Here is an 18,457-nt window from a genome sequence, read left to right as displayed (position 1 = left end):
TCCAGTGTTAGAGTGAAGTGTCTGTGATCTATGCTTGTAGTGCTTTGTTTTTTCCATTTCAGTGAAGTAAAACATGGTTAGAGTGAAGTATTCCAGTGTTAGAGTGAAGTGTTTGTCATTCATGCTTAAAGTGCTTTGTTTTTTCATTTCAGTGAAGTAAAACTTGCTTAGAGTGAAGTATATCATGGTTAGAGTGAAGTGTTCCATGGTTAGAGTGAAGTGTTCATTCATGCTTAAAGTGCTTTGTTTTTCCATTTCAGTGAAGTAAAACTTGCTTAGAGTGAAGTATTCTATGGTTAGAGTGAAGTGTCTGTCATCCATGCTTATATTGAAAAACAAATTCATGAGATAGAAAAATCAACTCTTGCGATGGAATGCTGAATTAGCATATCATGAAATCGACTATTAGCGTTGGAGAAATTAGCTCTGCGATGAAAATTGATATAACAGATCGTGAAATTAACAATTGACGATGGATAAATCAGCTCTTGCGAGAAAATTGATATAGCAGTTCATGAAATCAACAATTAAGATGAGGAAATTAACTCTTGAGATGAATATTTTGCGAGATGTGATTGTTGAACATGAGCCCTAATTTTACTTTCACTGCGAAATCGAGCAAGTTTTCCCCTCATTTCCACCGATAATCTGAAAATCGCGGTTATTTGCAGTGTAATCCTAATTTTGAGCCCTAATTTTACTTTTACTGTGAAATCGAGCAAGTTTTTCCCTCATTTCCATCGATAATTTGAGAATCGAGCTGTGCGGTTACTTGCAGGTCGAAGTATGAGCACTAAATGTGAAATTCCGGCGACGGCCGATTCATCCTCGCCGCCGTGGATCGAGCTGCCTGCAGATGTGACCGGCAACATTCTCAAGAGGTTGGGGGCGGAGGAGAAGCTGTGCAGCGCGCAGCAAGTGTGTGCAACCTGGTGGAACGTTTGCAAGGATCGGTGGCGGAGCGAAGGACGGCGTCGCCGAAAATCTGGATGATTTTGTTGCAGCAAGATCTGGAATTAGCGTGAATCTTCCATAGAATATGGTTTCCAAAAATGCCCTTGTTAATTACTTTTTAATTAAAATATGTAAAAATAGTTAAGCCATAAGATTAATTTTAAGTATTAAGATATGTGGCTGAGATTTGTTCTCTAGTTATACACTTAACATTAGTTAAACATTGATCACTCCTCTTAATCAAATTATGTACTTTTCTAGCATATTATGAATTATTTGAAAACTTTTCTAGCATATTAGGTGCGTATATATATATGTATCGATATTTAGTGAATGAGTTATATGGAAGGTATATTTTTAAATTAAGCAAGTCTAGTTAGCAATTGTTATCTATAATCATTTAATACCATACGCTTATTTAATGTTATACTATACACATGGGTTATCCAATAATGAAGCATAACTACAATTTGAGCTTATTTCTCAAATCTAAGTACATAACGATTTTTTTCCCGAAAGTTTTATGATGAATAATTAAGCTTATATATATAAAGTATATTAAATGATATAGGTTAAAAGCTTAATTATTACTATGCGCATCATGTTGTACATATTCTCTTACTGAGAATTAAATAAGTTCTTAATAGAATAGGATTTAAGCTTGATAGAGATATTAAAATACTATGTATTTTATTATATATATATATATATATATATATATATATATAGGATCAAGGAGCGTAGATCAAGAAACAGGGATAAGGGCACGACCTGATTATCTCTCTTAATCAGGTGTGTATAAATCACACTTTTAATTTTACATATTTTACGTGATTGATTGCTACGTGTTAAATTGAAGTGAATATTTGAATTATATGATGTGACTTGAAATGGTTATATGTTATTTGATATTGATGGTGTACAATGATGTGAAAATGTGATTTGTTCAATGAATATATTTATCTATAGTATTGGAGTTAATTGATGGAATATATGAATATGAAATTAGTGCAATGGATATGTTTGATATATGGTATTGGAATCATTCGAATCATGGGATTAAAGAGGATATGTGACTGTCTTGCTCTGGAGCTGATATACAATGGCAATGGACCTACGGGTCATACACAATGGCAAAAGACCTATGGGTCATATACAATGATAATAGACATACGGGTCAATACAAAGAGCAAAGAGGGGCCTTCGTGGAAAGGTCAAAATGCAAAGAGGGGCCTTCGTGGAAAGGTCAAATAATTAAAAGGGACCTGCAGGTCGTATACAATGGAAATCCCGGGCAGATACCAAGCTTGATCTGTCACAGAATATTAAAAGGATCATAGAGGCATATGCATATGAATATTAAATTGTTCATGATATTTATTACTTCTGGTGATATATTTTGGTGAAAGAATGTGTTTGATATTGGTGTGTGAAATTAAAGGTAAGATTTATATACATTGAGTTGTGGCTCATATAAACCACTATTATTTTTCAGGAATAAGATATCAATAAAGCTTTTGGTTGACGTGAGTCGTAGGAACTGCACGTATCATCAGGTTCGGCGGCTGACGCGTTTTGGCAACCTTCTCCTCCTCATCATTTTTGCATGTAGATAAACGTGTAGTATATAGAGTAGTGAGAGAGTCCCACTACGGTTTAGAATATTTTGCAATATGTTCTTGATAAATGTTGGATTTTGAAATTATACAATATATGTGTTTTCGAAGTAGACGTGTGAATTATTTCTTTTTAAAAATTTGAATTTATTTATAGTAAGTGCATACGTCATAAGGGTTGAGGTGTGACACCACGTCCTTGCGCGCCGACTCCTGTCGTTCCGCAAAGTAGGCCTTCCTGTCCTCATTTGTGCATCTGATCGTCTTCACAAAGACGGGCTACCTAGGGTATTTTCCATCCGCCAAGTAGTAGCCCATATCATGTCGGTTGCCGTTGACGACAAAACTGATGGCCGGACCGACCCCCTGGCACTGCTCGTTGAAAAGGGGCGACGAGTTGAGGACGTTTAGGTCGTTGTTCGACCCGTCTACCCCAAAATACGCGTGCCAAATCCACAGCCAGTAATCAGCTACGGCCTCGAGGATCATCGTGGGATTATTCCCTTGTAGCCGGTGGTGTAGAACCCCTTCCAGGCAGCGGGACAGTTCTTCCACTCCCAATGCATACAATCTATGCTGCCTAACATTCCCGGGAACCCATGCTTCTCCCTGTGCATCTGCAACAGATCCTTACAGTCTTGAGGGTTAGGGCTTCGAAGATACTGTTCCCCGAATATTTCGACGACGCCCTCACAGAAAGTCTTCAGACACTTCAGGCACTCGTCTCACCTATGTGGAGGTACTCGTCCCACATGTTTGCCGCCCCTCCGTAGGCCAACTGCCTGATTGCCGCAGTGCACTTTTGAATAGGGATGTGGCCGGGTCTGCCAGCCGCATCGTGCCTGAAGCGGAAACACATATATCGACGCTCCAAAGCGTCAACGATACGCATAAACAGCTCCCTGCGCATCCTAAAACGCCGCTTGAACATGTTGGCGTTAAACTGCGGTCGCTCTGCGAAGTAGTCGTCATATAGCCGCTGATGTGCAGCTGCGTGATCCCGAGGAATCACTGCTCGGCGGTGGACCACGGGTGGAGGTCGAGGTACCGCCGGCTGCATAACCCTTTGTAGCAGCCGGTCTATCTCACCCTCCGTATAGGCCTCCAATGCTTCGTCCATTTCCCGTTCGTACTCCTCATCACTACTACCACTACTACCACCCGCGTTACTCATTTCGCGTTGTTATTCTTGTACAGAAATTAAGAGAGAGAGAAAACTCGTTAAAACAAGCGGTGTGATTGAAAATGACGTGAAAATCGCGTTTATATAGTGTTTCGAAAATTTAATAATAATAAAAAAATTGCGCTGGCTGATCGCTCGCCGATTGCTATAGTTCAGCGAGAGGACCGGCTAGCGTCGGGTATCGGCTAGCCGGTCGCTCGCCTATTACTGTGGATGCTCTAAGCTGATTTGGCTCGGTTTGATTTACCGTATGTGTGGATCAGATCGGCTTGCATGGACTGGGTTAGATTGAACATGCCCCGATCGAATGTTTTAAATATTAATCACTTTTATTTGCAACAAAATATTGTAAATCGTTCTTTAAATTATGGATAAATCCAAAATAATAAAACGATTTTTTAAATAATAGACAAGGGAAGTACTCCCTCCGTTCATGAAATGTTGTTCATATTTGTCAGTTGGTCGTCCGTGAAATGGTGTCCACTTTGTTTATTTTTTTTTTTGGTAAATGGACCTCACTTTCCTCTAACTCTTTACTCTAACTTTTTATTAAATTTTTAACTTTTTATTAATAAAATTAACATATATAGATGTGGGACTTTTATTTCTTCAACTTTTTCAACTCATTTTTTCTTTAAATTTGCGCTGTGCTTAGTTAAACTTGAACAATATTTCATGGATATAAGGATAGAGAGAGTGCTAAATTGGAACAATATTTCATGGATATAAGGATAGAGAGAGTGCTAAATTGCTAATCTATCTCACTCATCCCACTGTTTGAGAAAATGTTGATTGGGGAAACATGTGTAGAACCTTGATGCAAAGCGCAGTATAAACCTTGTTTCACATAAAGGGCAAATACTTTAGTGTCACAAGTTAGAAGCCGCATTGCAAGAATTAATCCGCAATTTAGCGTGGGGTCCACATCCCATTGTGCGCGTGCATACATAGGGATCCGGCGTCGGTATCGCTATTTACGAGGATGTTGGAACTTACTCCTCTCTGGAATTTGTCCTACTGTATACTTACATATTTCCAACACCGTTGACCGTACGTAACTTCAAATGCCTACATTGCATAATTCTTTTATAACTATTACATTATAAATTTAATTGAAAATGATGTATGCAATTAATTAGTAAATAAAATACTTATAAATACTACATCGATTATAAAAAACAATCCTGAAAAATGATTAAGAACGTAAAAGTTAAATACTCCTATATGAAATATAACAAAAGAAATCCTAATAAAGGAAAAAGGATTCTAACATGGCGGCTAGAAACAGACGTATACTAAAATTGGAATCTGAGAAGAAATAAAAGAGATTAATATGTGTAGCTAGCATATGAAATCTCTAGAGATAATATGTCAATCATAGTAGTATGTATTATTTGCTGCAAAGATGAAATATCGTATTACTAGTATTAGATTTGTTTTCAAAATATAAAAATTAAATTTTATTATTATCTTAATAAACAAATGGTAAATTATCTATGTATGATTACTAGTACAAAATTCACTATCAATAAAACAATAAAAAGTAGAAAATTAATAACATAGCAATCTCTATTTTCTAAACCCTTTGTACCAATTATAAACAAGTACGTTAGTAATGAAAAGTAGTGCATGTCGAAACGTCAAACTTATATGAATTGTCACTACTGTGGTTGGACTTTTTATATTTATGTGCAAAATTGCAAACATAATAAAACAAGGTTGAAAAACAAAGAGAGGAACCTGCCTTCAATAAATTATCATCTTGGTCAGAGAATCAATATTAAATATTATGCGTGTGTTTTTAAATTTGTCTGTAAAATCTGACTCATGTGAATGTCAGTTTCATGTCCACATTTGGTGCATTAATGAAAAAAATAAACTTTCATACGGATTAAAATTTTTGTATCTCTTTATTTTCTTTCCGAATAATAATATTGAATGAATGATGATCAGTTTAATAGCCATACTAATGAGAAAAAAGTATAAGGAAAAAGGAATCTTTGCGGTAGTACAAAAGTAAGATATAAAGCAAACATAAAAAGAAAATTGATGAAGTTTTAAGAAACATGCTTAATTAGTACTCCCTCCGTTCCATAGTAATGGAGGCGTTTCTTTTTGGCACACGAAGATTAAGAAAAAAATTATATAAGGTGAGTTAAGATAAATGGAGAATAAAGTGGAAAATGAAAAAGGTAGTGAGATGAAGAGAGAAAAAAGTATAAAAGAGAGTAAAATAAGTGTGGAAAAATGTGTTGACTTTTACTAAGAAAAATGACTCTGTTATTATGGAATGTACAAAAATAGTAAAATGACTCCATTATTATAGAACGGAGGGAGCACGTGAATTAGTATACGAGTCAATCCTATTTCATCCAACCGTTTTCCACTAACACCGTATAGTTTTGACCATTAACATCATGAGATAAAGGAAGTAAACCATTTTATCACAGCAATTACATATTGTGTTACAATAGCAAAACAATTATACCACTCCTTCCCGTCCCTTAAAATTTGCACCATTTGGTTCGACATCAGTTTTGAAAAATGTAATAAAAAATGAATTTAAAAAGTTAATGACACGTGTGTTTTACTTTTATATAGTACTTATTAGTTTTAAAATAAAAAGTGATAAGTGAGAATGAGTTAGTGAAATGTAGGACTTACTATCAAAAATAGTAAAAGTGACAAATTTTTAGGAATGGACGAAAAAAGAAAATAAGTGACAAATTTTTAGGAACAAAGGGAATATATATATTGCAATCATTTCATCCAATTGGATATTTTTGCTACGTTATAAAAGTCATATTCAAACTATAAAGTGAATCCAATTTTGTAGTACGATAGTAGCTTTTTAAAAGATTGTCAATAAGGATTTCTTATTTATTTTCGTAATGACTAGATCCTTGATTTATTGGATGATTATTAATTAAATTGTGTTTCAACATTGAGTCTAATTCATAGTCTATATAACTCTCAATCATGAACATAAAAATTGGAGATATTGACACTTAGTATTATGTACTAATTTTTTTAAATTTTATTTTTTTTGATGAACTTTGAATTTAAATAGTTGTTAAATTTTTTCCACCATCGAAAAAATTCGGCTACATTTAATTTATTATTACTATCACATCAGATATGATTATCCATCTCATTTTAATGTAGTTAGAATTTATTGCCGGTAGAAAAAAACAAATTTTTAAAAGAGGGAACATCTTTTTAGGTCCACGAACTTTGACAAAGTATCATTTTAGATCCGTGAACTTTAAAAATATCATTTTAGGTCCATCAACCATAGGTTAATATCATTTGAGGTATTTTGAACTTTTTCTAGACAAAAATGCCCTTAAGGCCTTCAAAGAGCAATTTGGACAATTCTTTGGCCACTCATTTTGCGTAGAGACCTATAGTCCAACAATTTTTAACGGCAAATTTTTATATTTAGATTCAATTTGGATAGTAATTATTCTCCATTCTGAAATTCATATAAATAATACTCCGAATGACAATCCAAATTAATAGCTATCTAATTTCAAAACAAATAAACTAAATATAATTCACAAATCACCTATAGTAAGCTCTTAAAATGCAGTTTAGATTGAAAAATAAAATAAAGTATCAAGTCCCAATTCACTATCCCTAAATAATTGGTCATCTAATAATTGAAAAATTCTTTTACGGAAAATTTTAATTATATTTAAATTCAATTTGGATGGTGATTGAATTAAATAGTAGTAAAAAAAATTGTTGGACTCTAGGTCTTTGACGCAAGATGAGTGGTGAAAGATTTGTCCAAATTGCCCTTTGAAGGCCTTGAGGGCATTTTCGTATGAAAAAAGTTCAAAATACCTAAAATGATATTTTCAAAGTTCACGAACCTAAAATGATAATTTGGCAAAATTCATAGACCTAAAAAAATGTTCCTTCTTTTTAAAATATTTCACAATATTAGTCACCATTATCCCTACAAATTACTAACATAGATTGTATGGCAAAATATATTTTCCTCGTATACCCTGTAAAAAGCAAGTACTCCCTCCGTCTCGCTTTAGCAGTCTCATTGACTTTTCTGCCATTTTTTTGTAAAAATGATAAAAAATAGCTAAAGTGGAGAAATTGTAACGTAAGAGAGACAATAATGTAGATAAGACTTTTCTCTATATTATTCTCTCTCTTAATTTACCATTTCTCCTCTTTAAATATTTTTTTATCATTTTTACAAAAAGATGACAAAAAAGTCAATAGGACTGCTAAAGCGGGACGGAGGGAGTAGTTTATAGTCACCATAAAATTAATTTGATGAATTACAATTCCCAATCAATAAAGGTCCATCATAATTTGATGTTACATTCATTGTCTTCCTTTAATACAAGTAAAAGGAGTAATTAAGTGGAGTACTAGCTAATTATATCAGCAAATCTAAAGGGTACCAATAACATGGCCCAGATTAATTAATATTATCATGATTCATGAGTATGGTAAAAATAATTCAGCTAATGATGTTAATAGTTGAAAACAATACAAAGTCTCATCATTATCATGAGCTAGTGCTTTTGTTGTCCTACACAGAATATAATATTCCAAATTATTGCAAAAAGTAAAATCAAATGATTAAATTAGTGGTGAGATTAATGATTAATTCGGTTTTATCTATGAGTAAAAGATCACTAACAATTACTCCTATAAGCAATCAATAGACGCAGCATGTTTTGACCCCCATTGACCGTGGCATGAAAATTAAACGATCACCTTTTTGTTTTGACATGCAAATATAGTCAGTCTTATAGGTAACACTGCATACTAAATAATTATTTATTATATGATTTTTCACTATAGGTTTATGATTATTTTAATCAGAGAATGTCGAGCCTTTGTCTTTTCTTATGATCACATTAGTCACACCAAAATTGCAGACATGCAAGTGACAAAATCAAACTGTATACTGTTATCTATTTTTATTTTTATTTATCTATTAGTAACGTGTCTATTTTATTTATAGACACTACTTAACAAATTAATTCCATTTATTATCACCGATCTATAAAATAATGTAAAACTTTTTTCCGATCACAAATACTCAACCAAAATGATTAAAACTTATCCAATCAAATATTAGAAAATTTATAAATACTAATTATACTTAACTAAAATCTTTTTAACTTCCCTAATTTCAATAATTGGGATGTAAATGTCCGCAACTCCGCATCAATATTTTTATGAACAATCAAATGATCTAGATAAATTTGGGGAAAAAAAAGAAAGAAAAGAAACCATAATAAGTTGGGAAGAAATAAAGGGAATAAAAACATATAAAAAGTGGGACCCAATTATACAAGCATGTTAATAATTGAAAGTGAAAGAGGCAAAAATAGGCGTGGCGAAAGAGGGGAACACCGCAACAGAGTTCAATGTAGGGTTGTAAGGAGACACATTCATATATGTATGAGACGCCATCTTGTCTATTTCTATTTTGTGGGCCGATATTTTTGGCTTTTTTCATAAAATATATAGAAATATGCAAAAGGGCTTTCTCTTTCGAAAAATTTCCCACTCTCCCACTATGAGGTATAGTTAATTAATTATTAATTGATTTGATGGTGTGTTAGTACTTAATAGTGGAATCATTGATATGCTCCTAATTTAACGGGACATACTGTTAAATCTAATGCTAGATCAACTAATTAGGTTTGTTGGATAGTTGAGGTAGGAATGGTCAAGAAAGTGGTTCATTAGTGAATAACAATACCAAATTAAAATACAAGTTTACTATGACCTTTTAGATTCACAAATGTACATTTCTTTTGATGTATAGTGTATACTAGTACTAGTATTAAAATATGTGTTTAGTTGGCCGATTGTTTTTTTTTTTAATAAACTCCTATATAAAAGAGGAAATTATAAATAATGTTAAGAAGGCTCAAACTCAGCACCTCATCATCATACAATAATGTCTAAGCACCTTGCCGCTAGGATAAAAGCTCCGGACTAGTTGGCCGAAAAAGTTGGGTGTGTTTAGTTTGCATCAAAATTAATGCATCCAAGATCAAACACGTAGTACTAACATTTTGTTTGTTTTGATTCAATAAGAACATCCAAAGCATTTTAAGATACTATAGTTCAAATAAAACCAAAATTTAATATCGGTTTAACAGAATTACTTTAGGTTGCTATCAATCATGTGTCATGCATTCTTTATACCAAATTTATTTACTTTATGGGGTAATACCGTGGTAGATTTTTTAGCCACTTTATTAAACATACATTTTAGGTAACCACTATCACAAAAGAGAGAGCATATATAACTGTAAATAAAATGAATGACAATATCACATGCTTAAAATTTTAGAAAAATGCTAATTGGTTCAACAAACAGAATTTGATCTAACAATTCTGTTACAAATGAGAATGACAAATAAGCACTAAAAATCAACACATACAATCTATGAAAAAACATAAACAAATAAAAAGAATATTGAACATTCAAAATTGCAACTTTGCCAAAACAAAATCACATAGGTTTAACTAATTATTAAAAGTAAATAGAGACCCAAAAGCCCATAAGTTTCAACTTAGCCCAATATTCGAAATTAAAAGTATATTATTGGGCTTGGCCCATATATGACCCGACTCAAATTTGAAATCATAATCCAATCAAGAGAGGACTGAAATTAGGGTTCTTGCCAAAACCCTAAACCCAAATCAGTACCAATTGAACCCAATTTCCTCTACAAAGCTCGTGATTCTCGTTGATATTCAATTCAATGGCGGGACTGGAAGTGTGCGAGGCGAATTTGGTAGTTTACCTTCACCCCTCCAAGGAAAACTGCGCTAGCGACGCCATTCTCAGTGAGCTTAGCACTCTGCTATTCACGTAAGTTTCAATATGACCTGAATTGTGTTTCTGTAGTCCCTCGAAGTTTTCGTACAGGTTTTATGGAGAGTATGTTTGCTGTTAGGTTGATTATTTGCTCTGGCATTGCAATTCTTCCTTTTTTCTTTTTTTTTTCTCCTTTTTGTGCTGTTGATTGGGTTAGTTTGGAAGAGCTTTGTTGCAAGTTAGAGGTTTTTCCTTTTCTATAGGTATAATGAGACTTTTGGTGGAGTGGTATTGGCATATGATCCGAGTATTCGTTCTAATTTGGCAAAACTTGTGCCCGGAACTTTTCCATGTTTTGGCGTGCAATTAAAGGCTAAGCTGTTGCTTTTCAATCCGAAGCCCGACATGGTTTTAGGTAATATGTCTACCTGTGGTGTATCAAGTAGAGTTACAGTAATGTTCAAAAAACAAGATTATATAAGTAAAATAGATGAATTTAATTGATTTGAATCTTTTTCTTTCTCTATTTCAGAGGGGGAGGTGGTTAAACTCACTCCTAATTCGGATCATGCTGTGGTTCTTGGTTTCTCTTCTGCTGTAATAGCAGATGACGATATTCGTGATGAATTCAAGTATAAAATTGTAAGTGTGTGGTCTTGAAAAAGATGATAGATATTGTTGTGTTTGAAGATGCTTACAATCGTTTTACTGCAGAAAGGCGGAGAAGAAGTGTATGTTAGTCGAACACACAGGAAACATAAGATAAAAGTTGGGACCATTGTACGTTTTTCCATGAAGAGGTGAACTGCAAACCCATCTTTGTGATTTGGATTCTATTGCTTCCCCCAACATTTGGCTTCTATACGTAATACTCCATTATAGTTGTCGAGAGGAGCTTTTGCTTAATTAATTCTTGTAATATATTTGATTGACTTTATCCAGTCATAGGCTTCCATATTCGGCCTTCATCGAATACAGGAACATGAGACATTGATCTTTCTTGCAAAGTTGTTTGAGGGGTTCTTTCGACTTTGTTAAATTAATTCGTCTGCATTTTTATACAGCTTTGATAAAGAGATACTTCACATATCAGGGTCTTTGCTTGCTCCCCATACAGGAGGTGTTCGATGGTTGGATAAAAACTTAGAAGAATGGTCTCGAGCTGACAGGTTCATCTCAACATCTCAATGATAGAAAGCTTATCTAGAGTACTTAAAGTATTTTCTTACATCCATCAATATCCTTGAAATGATGCTGCAGTACTGCAACAAAGAGGAACACCGATGATAGGAAATTAGAGAATGATACATTGACGACCTATGTGGAAACATCTGTGAAATCTGATGAGCAGATTGAGAAACCAAAGAAAAAAAGAAGACAACATACTTGAAGTGTGATGGAAAGACAGACATGCATGATTCAAATACTTAGATACGTAAGTAGTTCTTTGTCTGGAAACTTGTGACCATTATTATGTTGTTCTGTTCTAGTCCTTGTGATCTGATCCTTGGATCAATGTTCTTCCATTCTTAACTTAATTCAGCTTGTTATCACCATTTTACAAATGATTCTTAACAATGCTGAATGTACTCATAATCGGTTAGAGTGTGATGCCACTTATCCAGAATGTTCAGTTGCTTGGTCATGGCTTCTCATAATCTGAATTTAGTTTGTCTAAGAGATGATGTTCCGAACATTCTTAAATTTATTTATTTTCTATATCAACAATAGGGGGTCTCCTTTTTGGAGTTAGATTCATCTTTCCTCTGATATGCAGTTTCAAATTACTGTGTAGCCTTAAATAGTCTCTTTCCAGGGCACCTAAGGCCCATCTGGTTTTCAACATCTTGATTGCTAAACCTCATCTTGAAGTTTGTTTTTCCTTTTATCTTAACCATACACACATATGCTACAAAACAGGTTTTGATGAGAGAAAAGCATCCCAATGGACGTCCTTGCCGCCATATAATTTTCTGAATGAAGACAAGTGATCATCATACTGGGTTTTGGTGCTGGCAACTATACCGGTTTTGATCATTGTCTATCCTTGGGTCCAATGTAGATTCTTTCATCTTTCCATAAGCGAAGTAGACCTTTGTCAATCAATGTCAGCTGTAGCATTGCTAAGCTACTAAGATTACATTTTTGGCATTTATGGTGCATCATATATTAAGAGAATCGTGCAAAATGTAATACCATTACTGCTTGTCATATACGAAATTCGAAATGAACATTCACTTTCTCTGTAACCAACAGCATAAGCCCTGAATAGTTACTGGCTTATATCCTTGTTAGCATAATCTTTGCATTTCTTTGTACTAGGTAGGGCACATGAGGGCTTGATTTTTTTCGAGATGTAATGTACTAATGTTTATAACCATTTGTTCGATTTCTATTTGGAAATGATTTTGTAGATCAGGTATGACTACTTCTCTTTTGCTTTTGCTGAAGAATCCTTTTCAAATCCAGCTATTTTGGGGCCACTACATCTAGTGGATTTAGCAGTTAGTGATTGATTGGGAATATGTGAGGCTACATTGTATGCATATTGCACAAAATCTTTGAGCATTAGGTGATGCAAGTGTAGCCTAGCTCCTTTATGGGACAGATGTCAAAATTCAATAGTGTTTTACTATACAACAAATTTGAATTATTATGCCATGGGAGAATCAGATGCATGATATCTTGTTATTTATTGAATTACAGCGATGGAGCTATGATTTGGTTATGATTGGAGTGCCATGCTTATTTGAGCATAAATTCGAATATGAGAATTTATGACAGCTGAACCACAAATCTGAGTAGGATCTTGATTCTTGATCTACTTTGGTAAGGCGGCCTCATCATTTTAATACTCCATAATATCTATATGAAAATGATAGGGGCTGACAAAATCAGTATGGCAAAACGATCTAAACTACCCCCAAATTATTAGCATGAGTACCTTAAAGTCTTTAACTGTTACTCCACCCTCGTAATTAGATTATTAAAAAAGTGATTTAAGTATTATCAATATAAAATGAGGTTCATCTCATTAGATAAAAAAAGTTGCCCAAACAGAAATGTCTATTTATGGGATGAACCAAAATCACATAAGTAGTCAACTTTCATGGGATTATATCATTAATATCCAAATAATAACCAAACTTCTAATATTATTTCGTAAATATTTCATTCATTGAGTATTAACTATTAAGTGACGCAACTGTTATTGTTCACTCGGAGTTGAACTTCATGAAAAAGAGTTGATACAAATTAATCATTATATTAATAGGATGATTTTATTAATACTACACGACAGTTTACGAGACATGTAAATAGTTCGAGTCATTTTAGATTAGTTTCACAATTTATATATTCTTCACATGAGTGTTCAATGTGAGAGCAGTGTTGGACCCCGGCTGCCATGAGAACCAGAAAATTTCATTAAATTCGGTCTTTTTAGATGTAGCCGACTCCATAGTGCAATAACTCTGCTCTAATATTTTGGTGTTGGGCTTCACTTTCGTGCTTCATTGCTGACTATAGCTGTTGCAACGCCTCAACATTTCAATGTTAGCGATGACCTTCTTCATTGTGTTTGAGATCACGAGTTCTATTTCCTGGATCCAGGATTAATAAAGAGGGAGATGGAGTATAGAAGTATGATATGTGAGGTAGGTAAATGATGGTGTGAGTTGCATCTTCCTCCCATGTGCAGGATTGAATATAATAAGAATAGAAAACAGAGATGGTTGTGGAACTATTTGCCGTCTAATAAGGACCGCTAACATGTCTTCCCTTTTTATTATACTCATATGTAACAAGTAACAACAACTCTTCTCATATCATTCTTATATCTCTACATATAATATTGTTCATTTTATTGTCATAAAATGTGTGCAGTAGTTTGGGTCGAATATTTGTTTGGTTTACCACCATTACGAATTATAGCTTTAACCTACTTGTATTACTATATCCATTTTTGTAATGGTTTTGTAATCTAATCGGTAACTTTCTCCCATAATCAAATACTACTACCAAACATTTTAATATTTTTGTTGTAATTTGTGTAAATTTGAATGTTGCGCACACTTAGCACATAGAGATTATTTATCATTGAAGCATGGTGAAATGGTAAGTTTGGCATCAAATTACATTGAACTCTGCAGTGGGAATTTTGGATACTTGTTTGAGAGTTCATTTATACTCAACATATATGGTGTATATTATACTTTATATGAAATAATTACTTTAATCAATTCTATATACATTTTGTATTTAGTGATTCTTGTGCTCACATAGATTCAGTACTTCCTAGTAAACATAGACAAAAAAATACTATATTGTGGTATCAGTATCATTGAGGCAGGATAGTAGCATAACTAAAGGCAAGTAATAATATCATTGTGGTAACTATATGTCTATATGTATTTGCATGAATCTCACAATCATTGTTCCATCTCTATAAGTAAGATTATCCCAATAATTTGTCTCAACCAGAGGCAATCATCATATCATAATCTAAAAATAAAACAACACTAATCAGTAATCATAATTAAGGCGTCAACGTCATAACCGCCATTATCATTTCACACTGCTCATACTTTATGAAAATTAATGTTTTATAATGGCACTTTAAGATCACTGTGCCGCCTCATTATCACCAACAGGATATCATCACTGGATATATATATACATATATTTACGCAAAAAAATTAAAAAACTTGAGGTTAATTAGCTTAATTATTTAGAGTGATGATTCGTCTTATTCGATCCTTGCAATATATATGTCCTTTCAAAACATGAAGAGTTAATTTTCTACTCGTCAGAAATAAGATAAATAATGAATCGATTATTAACATTGGATATAGAATAACTTTAAAATATTGGGTTAACTATCCAATATTTTGATATACCTACAAATTAGCAAAGACATTAGTGACTAGACCACTTGTATTTCACGTGTAGATTTCGATAATGGTGAATTCAACAATTGGTCTAATGTTTGTCATTGATATTGATTGGTGTGATTACTTCATTAAAGAAAAATATAATACTCATTCCATTCTATTATTAGTGTTGGAACATTTGTTTTGGATACAGAAATTAAGAAAAAAAATGTTTAGCTAGTGAGTTAAGTGGAGTGGAAAAAAGTATATGAGAAAATAAAATAGACAAACAATAAGATAAAAATAAGAAAGAGAATAAAGTATGACAAAATAAAATAGACAAACAATTAGATAAAAATAAGAAAGAGGATAAAGCATGAGAAAATAAGTAAAAGAAAATAAAATGACCCAATTAATCAACCAAAAAGAAATAGTATATGACCCAACAATGGGAAGAAAAGGTAGAGGGCAAAAACGTGTGCATGCAAGTGGTATTAGTGATTAGTGGGTGGTATGGGATTGATTGGGAGCCCAGCTGCATGTAAAGTGATGGTAACCCAAAAATTGTACGGATTTATCGGGAACGAATATAATTCTCTGAGATAGTTTGGTGGGAATGATAAAGGTATTAATTGATAATATATTTTATTTTAATAGTAGTAGGAGTATGTTATTTACATAAATAACGTGATCCACACTTAGTTACCAAGAGGATGATTATTGTGGCACTTCAAAATTTGAGTTATTACATAATTCATCGAAACAAAAATTGATCTCAATGTAAACATGCTAAATCTTAACTATGAAATTTGTTAATCTAAATTAACCAAAAACATGATAGATCATTATTAATCAATTTTAGATCATTTTACAAAATTCGATTTGAGGTCATTTTTAAAATGACCTAAAAATTACTCACTCCGTTCCCCAATTAATGGGATGACCTAAAGATTACTCACTCCGTCCCCCAATTAATTTCCATTAATTGGGGGACGGAGAGAGAAACTAACAATGACCTCTGTATGTTTGGTTCTCCGTTTTATACTAAGATTAAATTTTGCATAGATCATTGTGTCAAAAATCATAGTACTAGTATTTGCTTGATGCCAATGTTATTGCTCTAGGCCAAAGGTCCTAACTAACAAATAAGCAAAACCATATATACAAGTATTATGAGCATTCCCATCCGTGCTCTTAGCTAAGAGCACGGAAGTGGGTCTGGACTCACTTTTACTCCTTGTCTTTAGCTAAGAGCACAACACCCACATCCGTGCTCTTAGCTAAGGACAAGCTCAAGGGTCCCACCATTCTATTATTCAATTTAAATACTTCAATTACTAAAAACATTTATACATAATAAAAATACATTAAAAATTAAAAAATTACATAATTAAAATCTTAAAAAATAAAAATACATAATTAAAATCCTAGAAAATAAAAAAATACATAATTAAAATCCTACAAATTAAAAATTACACTCGTGGAAGACTAGTCCTCTATTCCAATTGCCTCTTGAGACCCCGGATCGTTTGCTCATGTGTTGCAAGTTGCTCCGGAGTCATCTTAGACGTATCGTTCAAATAGAGTTGACCCAAGAGGGTCCACAACGTGTTGTTCGGGGGGTGGAGGAGGCACACAGGGAGCGGGAGCGGGGGCGGGGACGGATGGAGTCGAGGCTCGACGGCGGGTGGCCGTCGCCTTCTTCTTTCTTTGCGGCCGGCGGGAACTGCTCGGGCAAGCGTCGGGGCTACCCAGGTTAGTTCCGGCAAGCTGGGTAGCCACATCATCGGAGGCGCCGTCGGATAGGACTACCGACCACGACCGTTTCCCGGAGGAACTGGAGGAGGATGCTACTACGCCGACCCATACTTCTGATGTTGGCTCCCCTCCTGCCAACAATCGAGGTACTTGAACGCTTTGAACTTCATGCGTTGGTAGGTCGCCAAGGCGGCAGTGATGATGTCGAGCTCGCTCGTGCCGCTCCCCACCGACCGCTCTTCCTGGAGGTAATACCCCTGGAACTTACCGATTGCGTCGTTGCATCTGAAGATGCAATTGCGCACCATACTATCGTTGCGATAGATGGTTCCCCCCCGACCGGATTTCATTGAAAAGACGAGTGATGCCACACCAATACGTTTTCCCAGTTTGGTTCGTGCCAACTTCCGGATCTTCGAAGACTGCCAAGTAGGCTTTGAACATCGCCATCATCTCACCCGGAGTGTACGGGATGCGGGTGCCACGAGTAGGAGGAGTAGGAGTAGTAATAGAAGTAGGAGTAGGAGTAGAGCTGCTGCTCCCTCTCGATCCGGGTTCGGGTGCCCACCCGAACCCGGAGGCATTTTGATCGTGCACCGGGTAAGGACGGTAGCCACTCGGAACTTGCGAACCTTGAGTTTGAGGAGGGCCGTAAATTGCGTTTCCGGACTAGGGAATGAGTCGGAGTCGAACCAATCGTGATTCCAACCGCGATTGCCGGAGCCGGACATTGTGTAGTGTGGTGAGAATTTAGATGAGAGAATATGAGAAAATAGATGAGAGAATGTAGATGATAGAATAGATGAGAATGTGATTTTTTTTGTGTTGAAGTGGGGGCAATTATAGATGAAAATGTGAATTTTGGGGAAAAAAATTAAAAAATAAATTAAAAGTGGGTAGAAAACGGATTTAATTTTTTGGGAAGTGGGAAAATATTTTTTTTTTATTTTTAAACTTTTTTTATAATTAATTTCGAATTTTTAAAAAATTAAAAAATAAAAAATTGAATATGCCAACGGCTATACCTTTGGCCAATTAAAACACGCCACGTAAGGGTGCTCAGCAGCACGGACGTGCTCTTAGCTAAGAGCAGCGCTGTGCCGCTGGCACGGACGGATGCCGAAATTCAAACAGCTGCGGATGCTCTAATAAATATCACAAGATGTAGTTCACACATAGTTAGAGCAAGAAGTGTAGACATTGATGAGTAGAAAATACAAAAGCATACAAAACAAAAAGTGTTAGGAATCTTAATTTG

At 34.5% G+C, this 18,457-nt stretch overlaps 1 protein-coding gene across 1 annotated transcript; it reads left to right on the top strand.

Moving 5' to 3' along the window:
• Positions 1-10,421: 10,421 nt before the first annotated feature.
• Positions 10,422-12,988, top strand: LOC125223464 (uncharacterized). Its single transcript, XM_048126628.2, has 7 exons — positions 10,422-10,624; positions 10,834-10,985; positions 11,103-11,212; positions 11,285-11,370; positions 11,635-11,739; positions 11,831-12,005; positions 12,491-12,988. The coding sequence occupies exons 1-6, from the start codon at positions 10,515-10,517 to the stop codon at positions 11,958-11,960; spliced, it is 693 nt and encodes a 230-aa protein (XP_047982585.2). The 5' UTR covers positions 10,422-10,514; the 3' UTR covers positions 11,961-12,005; positions 12,491-12,988.
• The last annotated feature ends 5,469 nt before the right edge of the window (positions 12,989-18,457 follow it).

The sequence above is a fragment of the Salvia hispanica genome, chromosome 1 (assembly GCF_029641045.1).
Source record: "Salvia hispanica isolate PSC_SH4W2 chromosome 1, Shi_PSC_v1, whole genome shotgun sequence".
NCBI classification, from domain to species: domain Eukaryota; kingdom Viridiplantae; phylum Streptophyta; class Magnoliopsida; order Lamiales; family Lamiaceae; genus Salvia; species Salvia hispanica.
The sequence above is the reverse complement of the archived record's forward strand: the minus strand, read 5'-3'. Positions and strand labels throughout refer to the sequence as shown.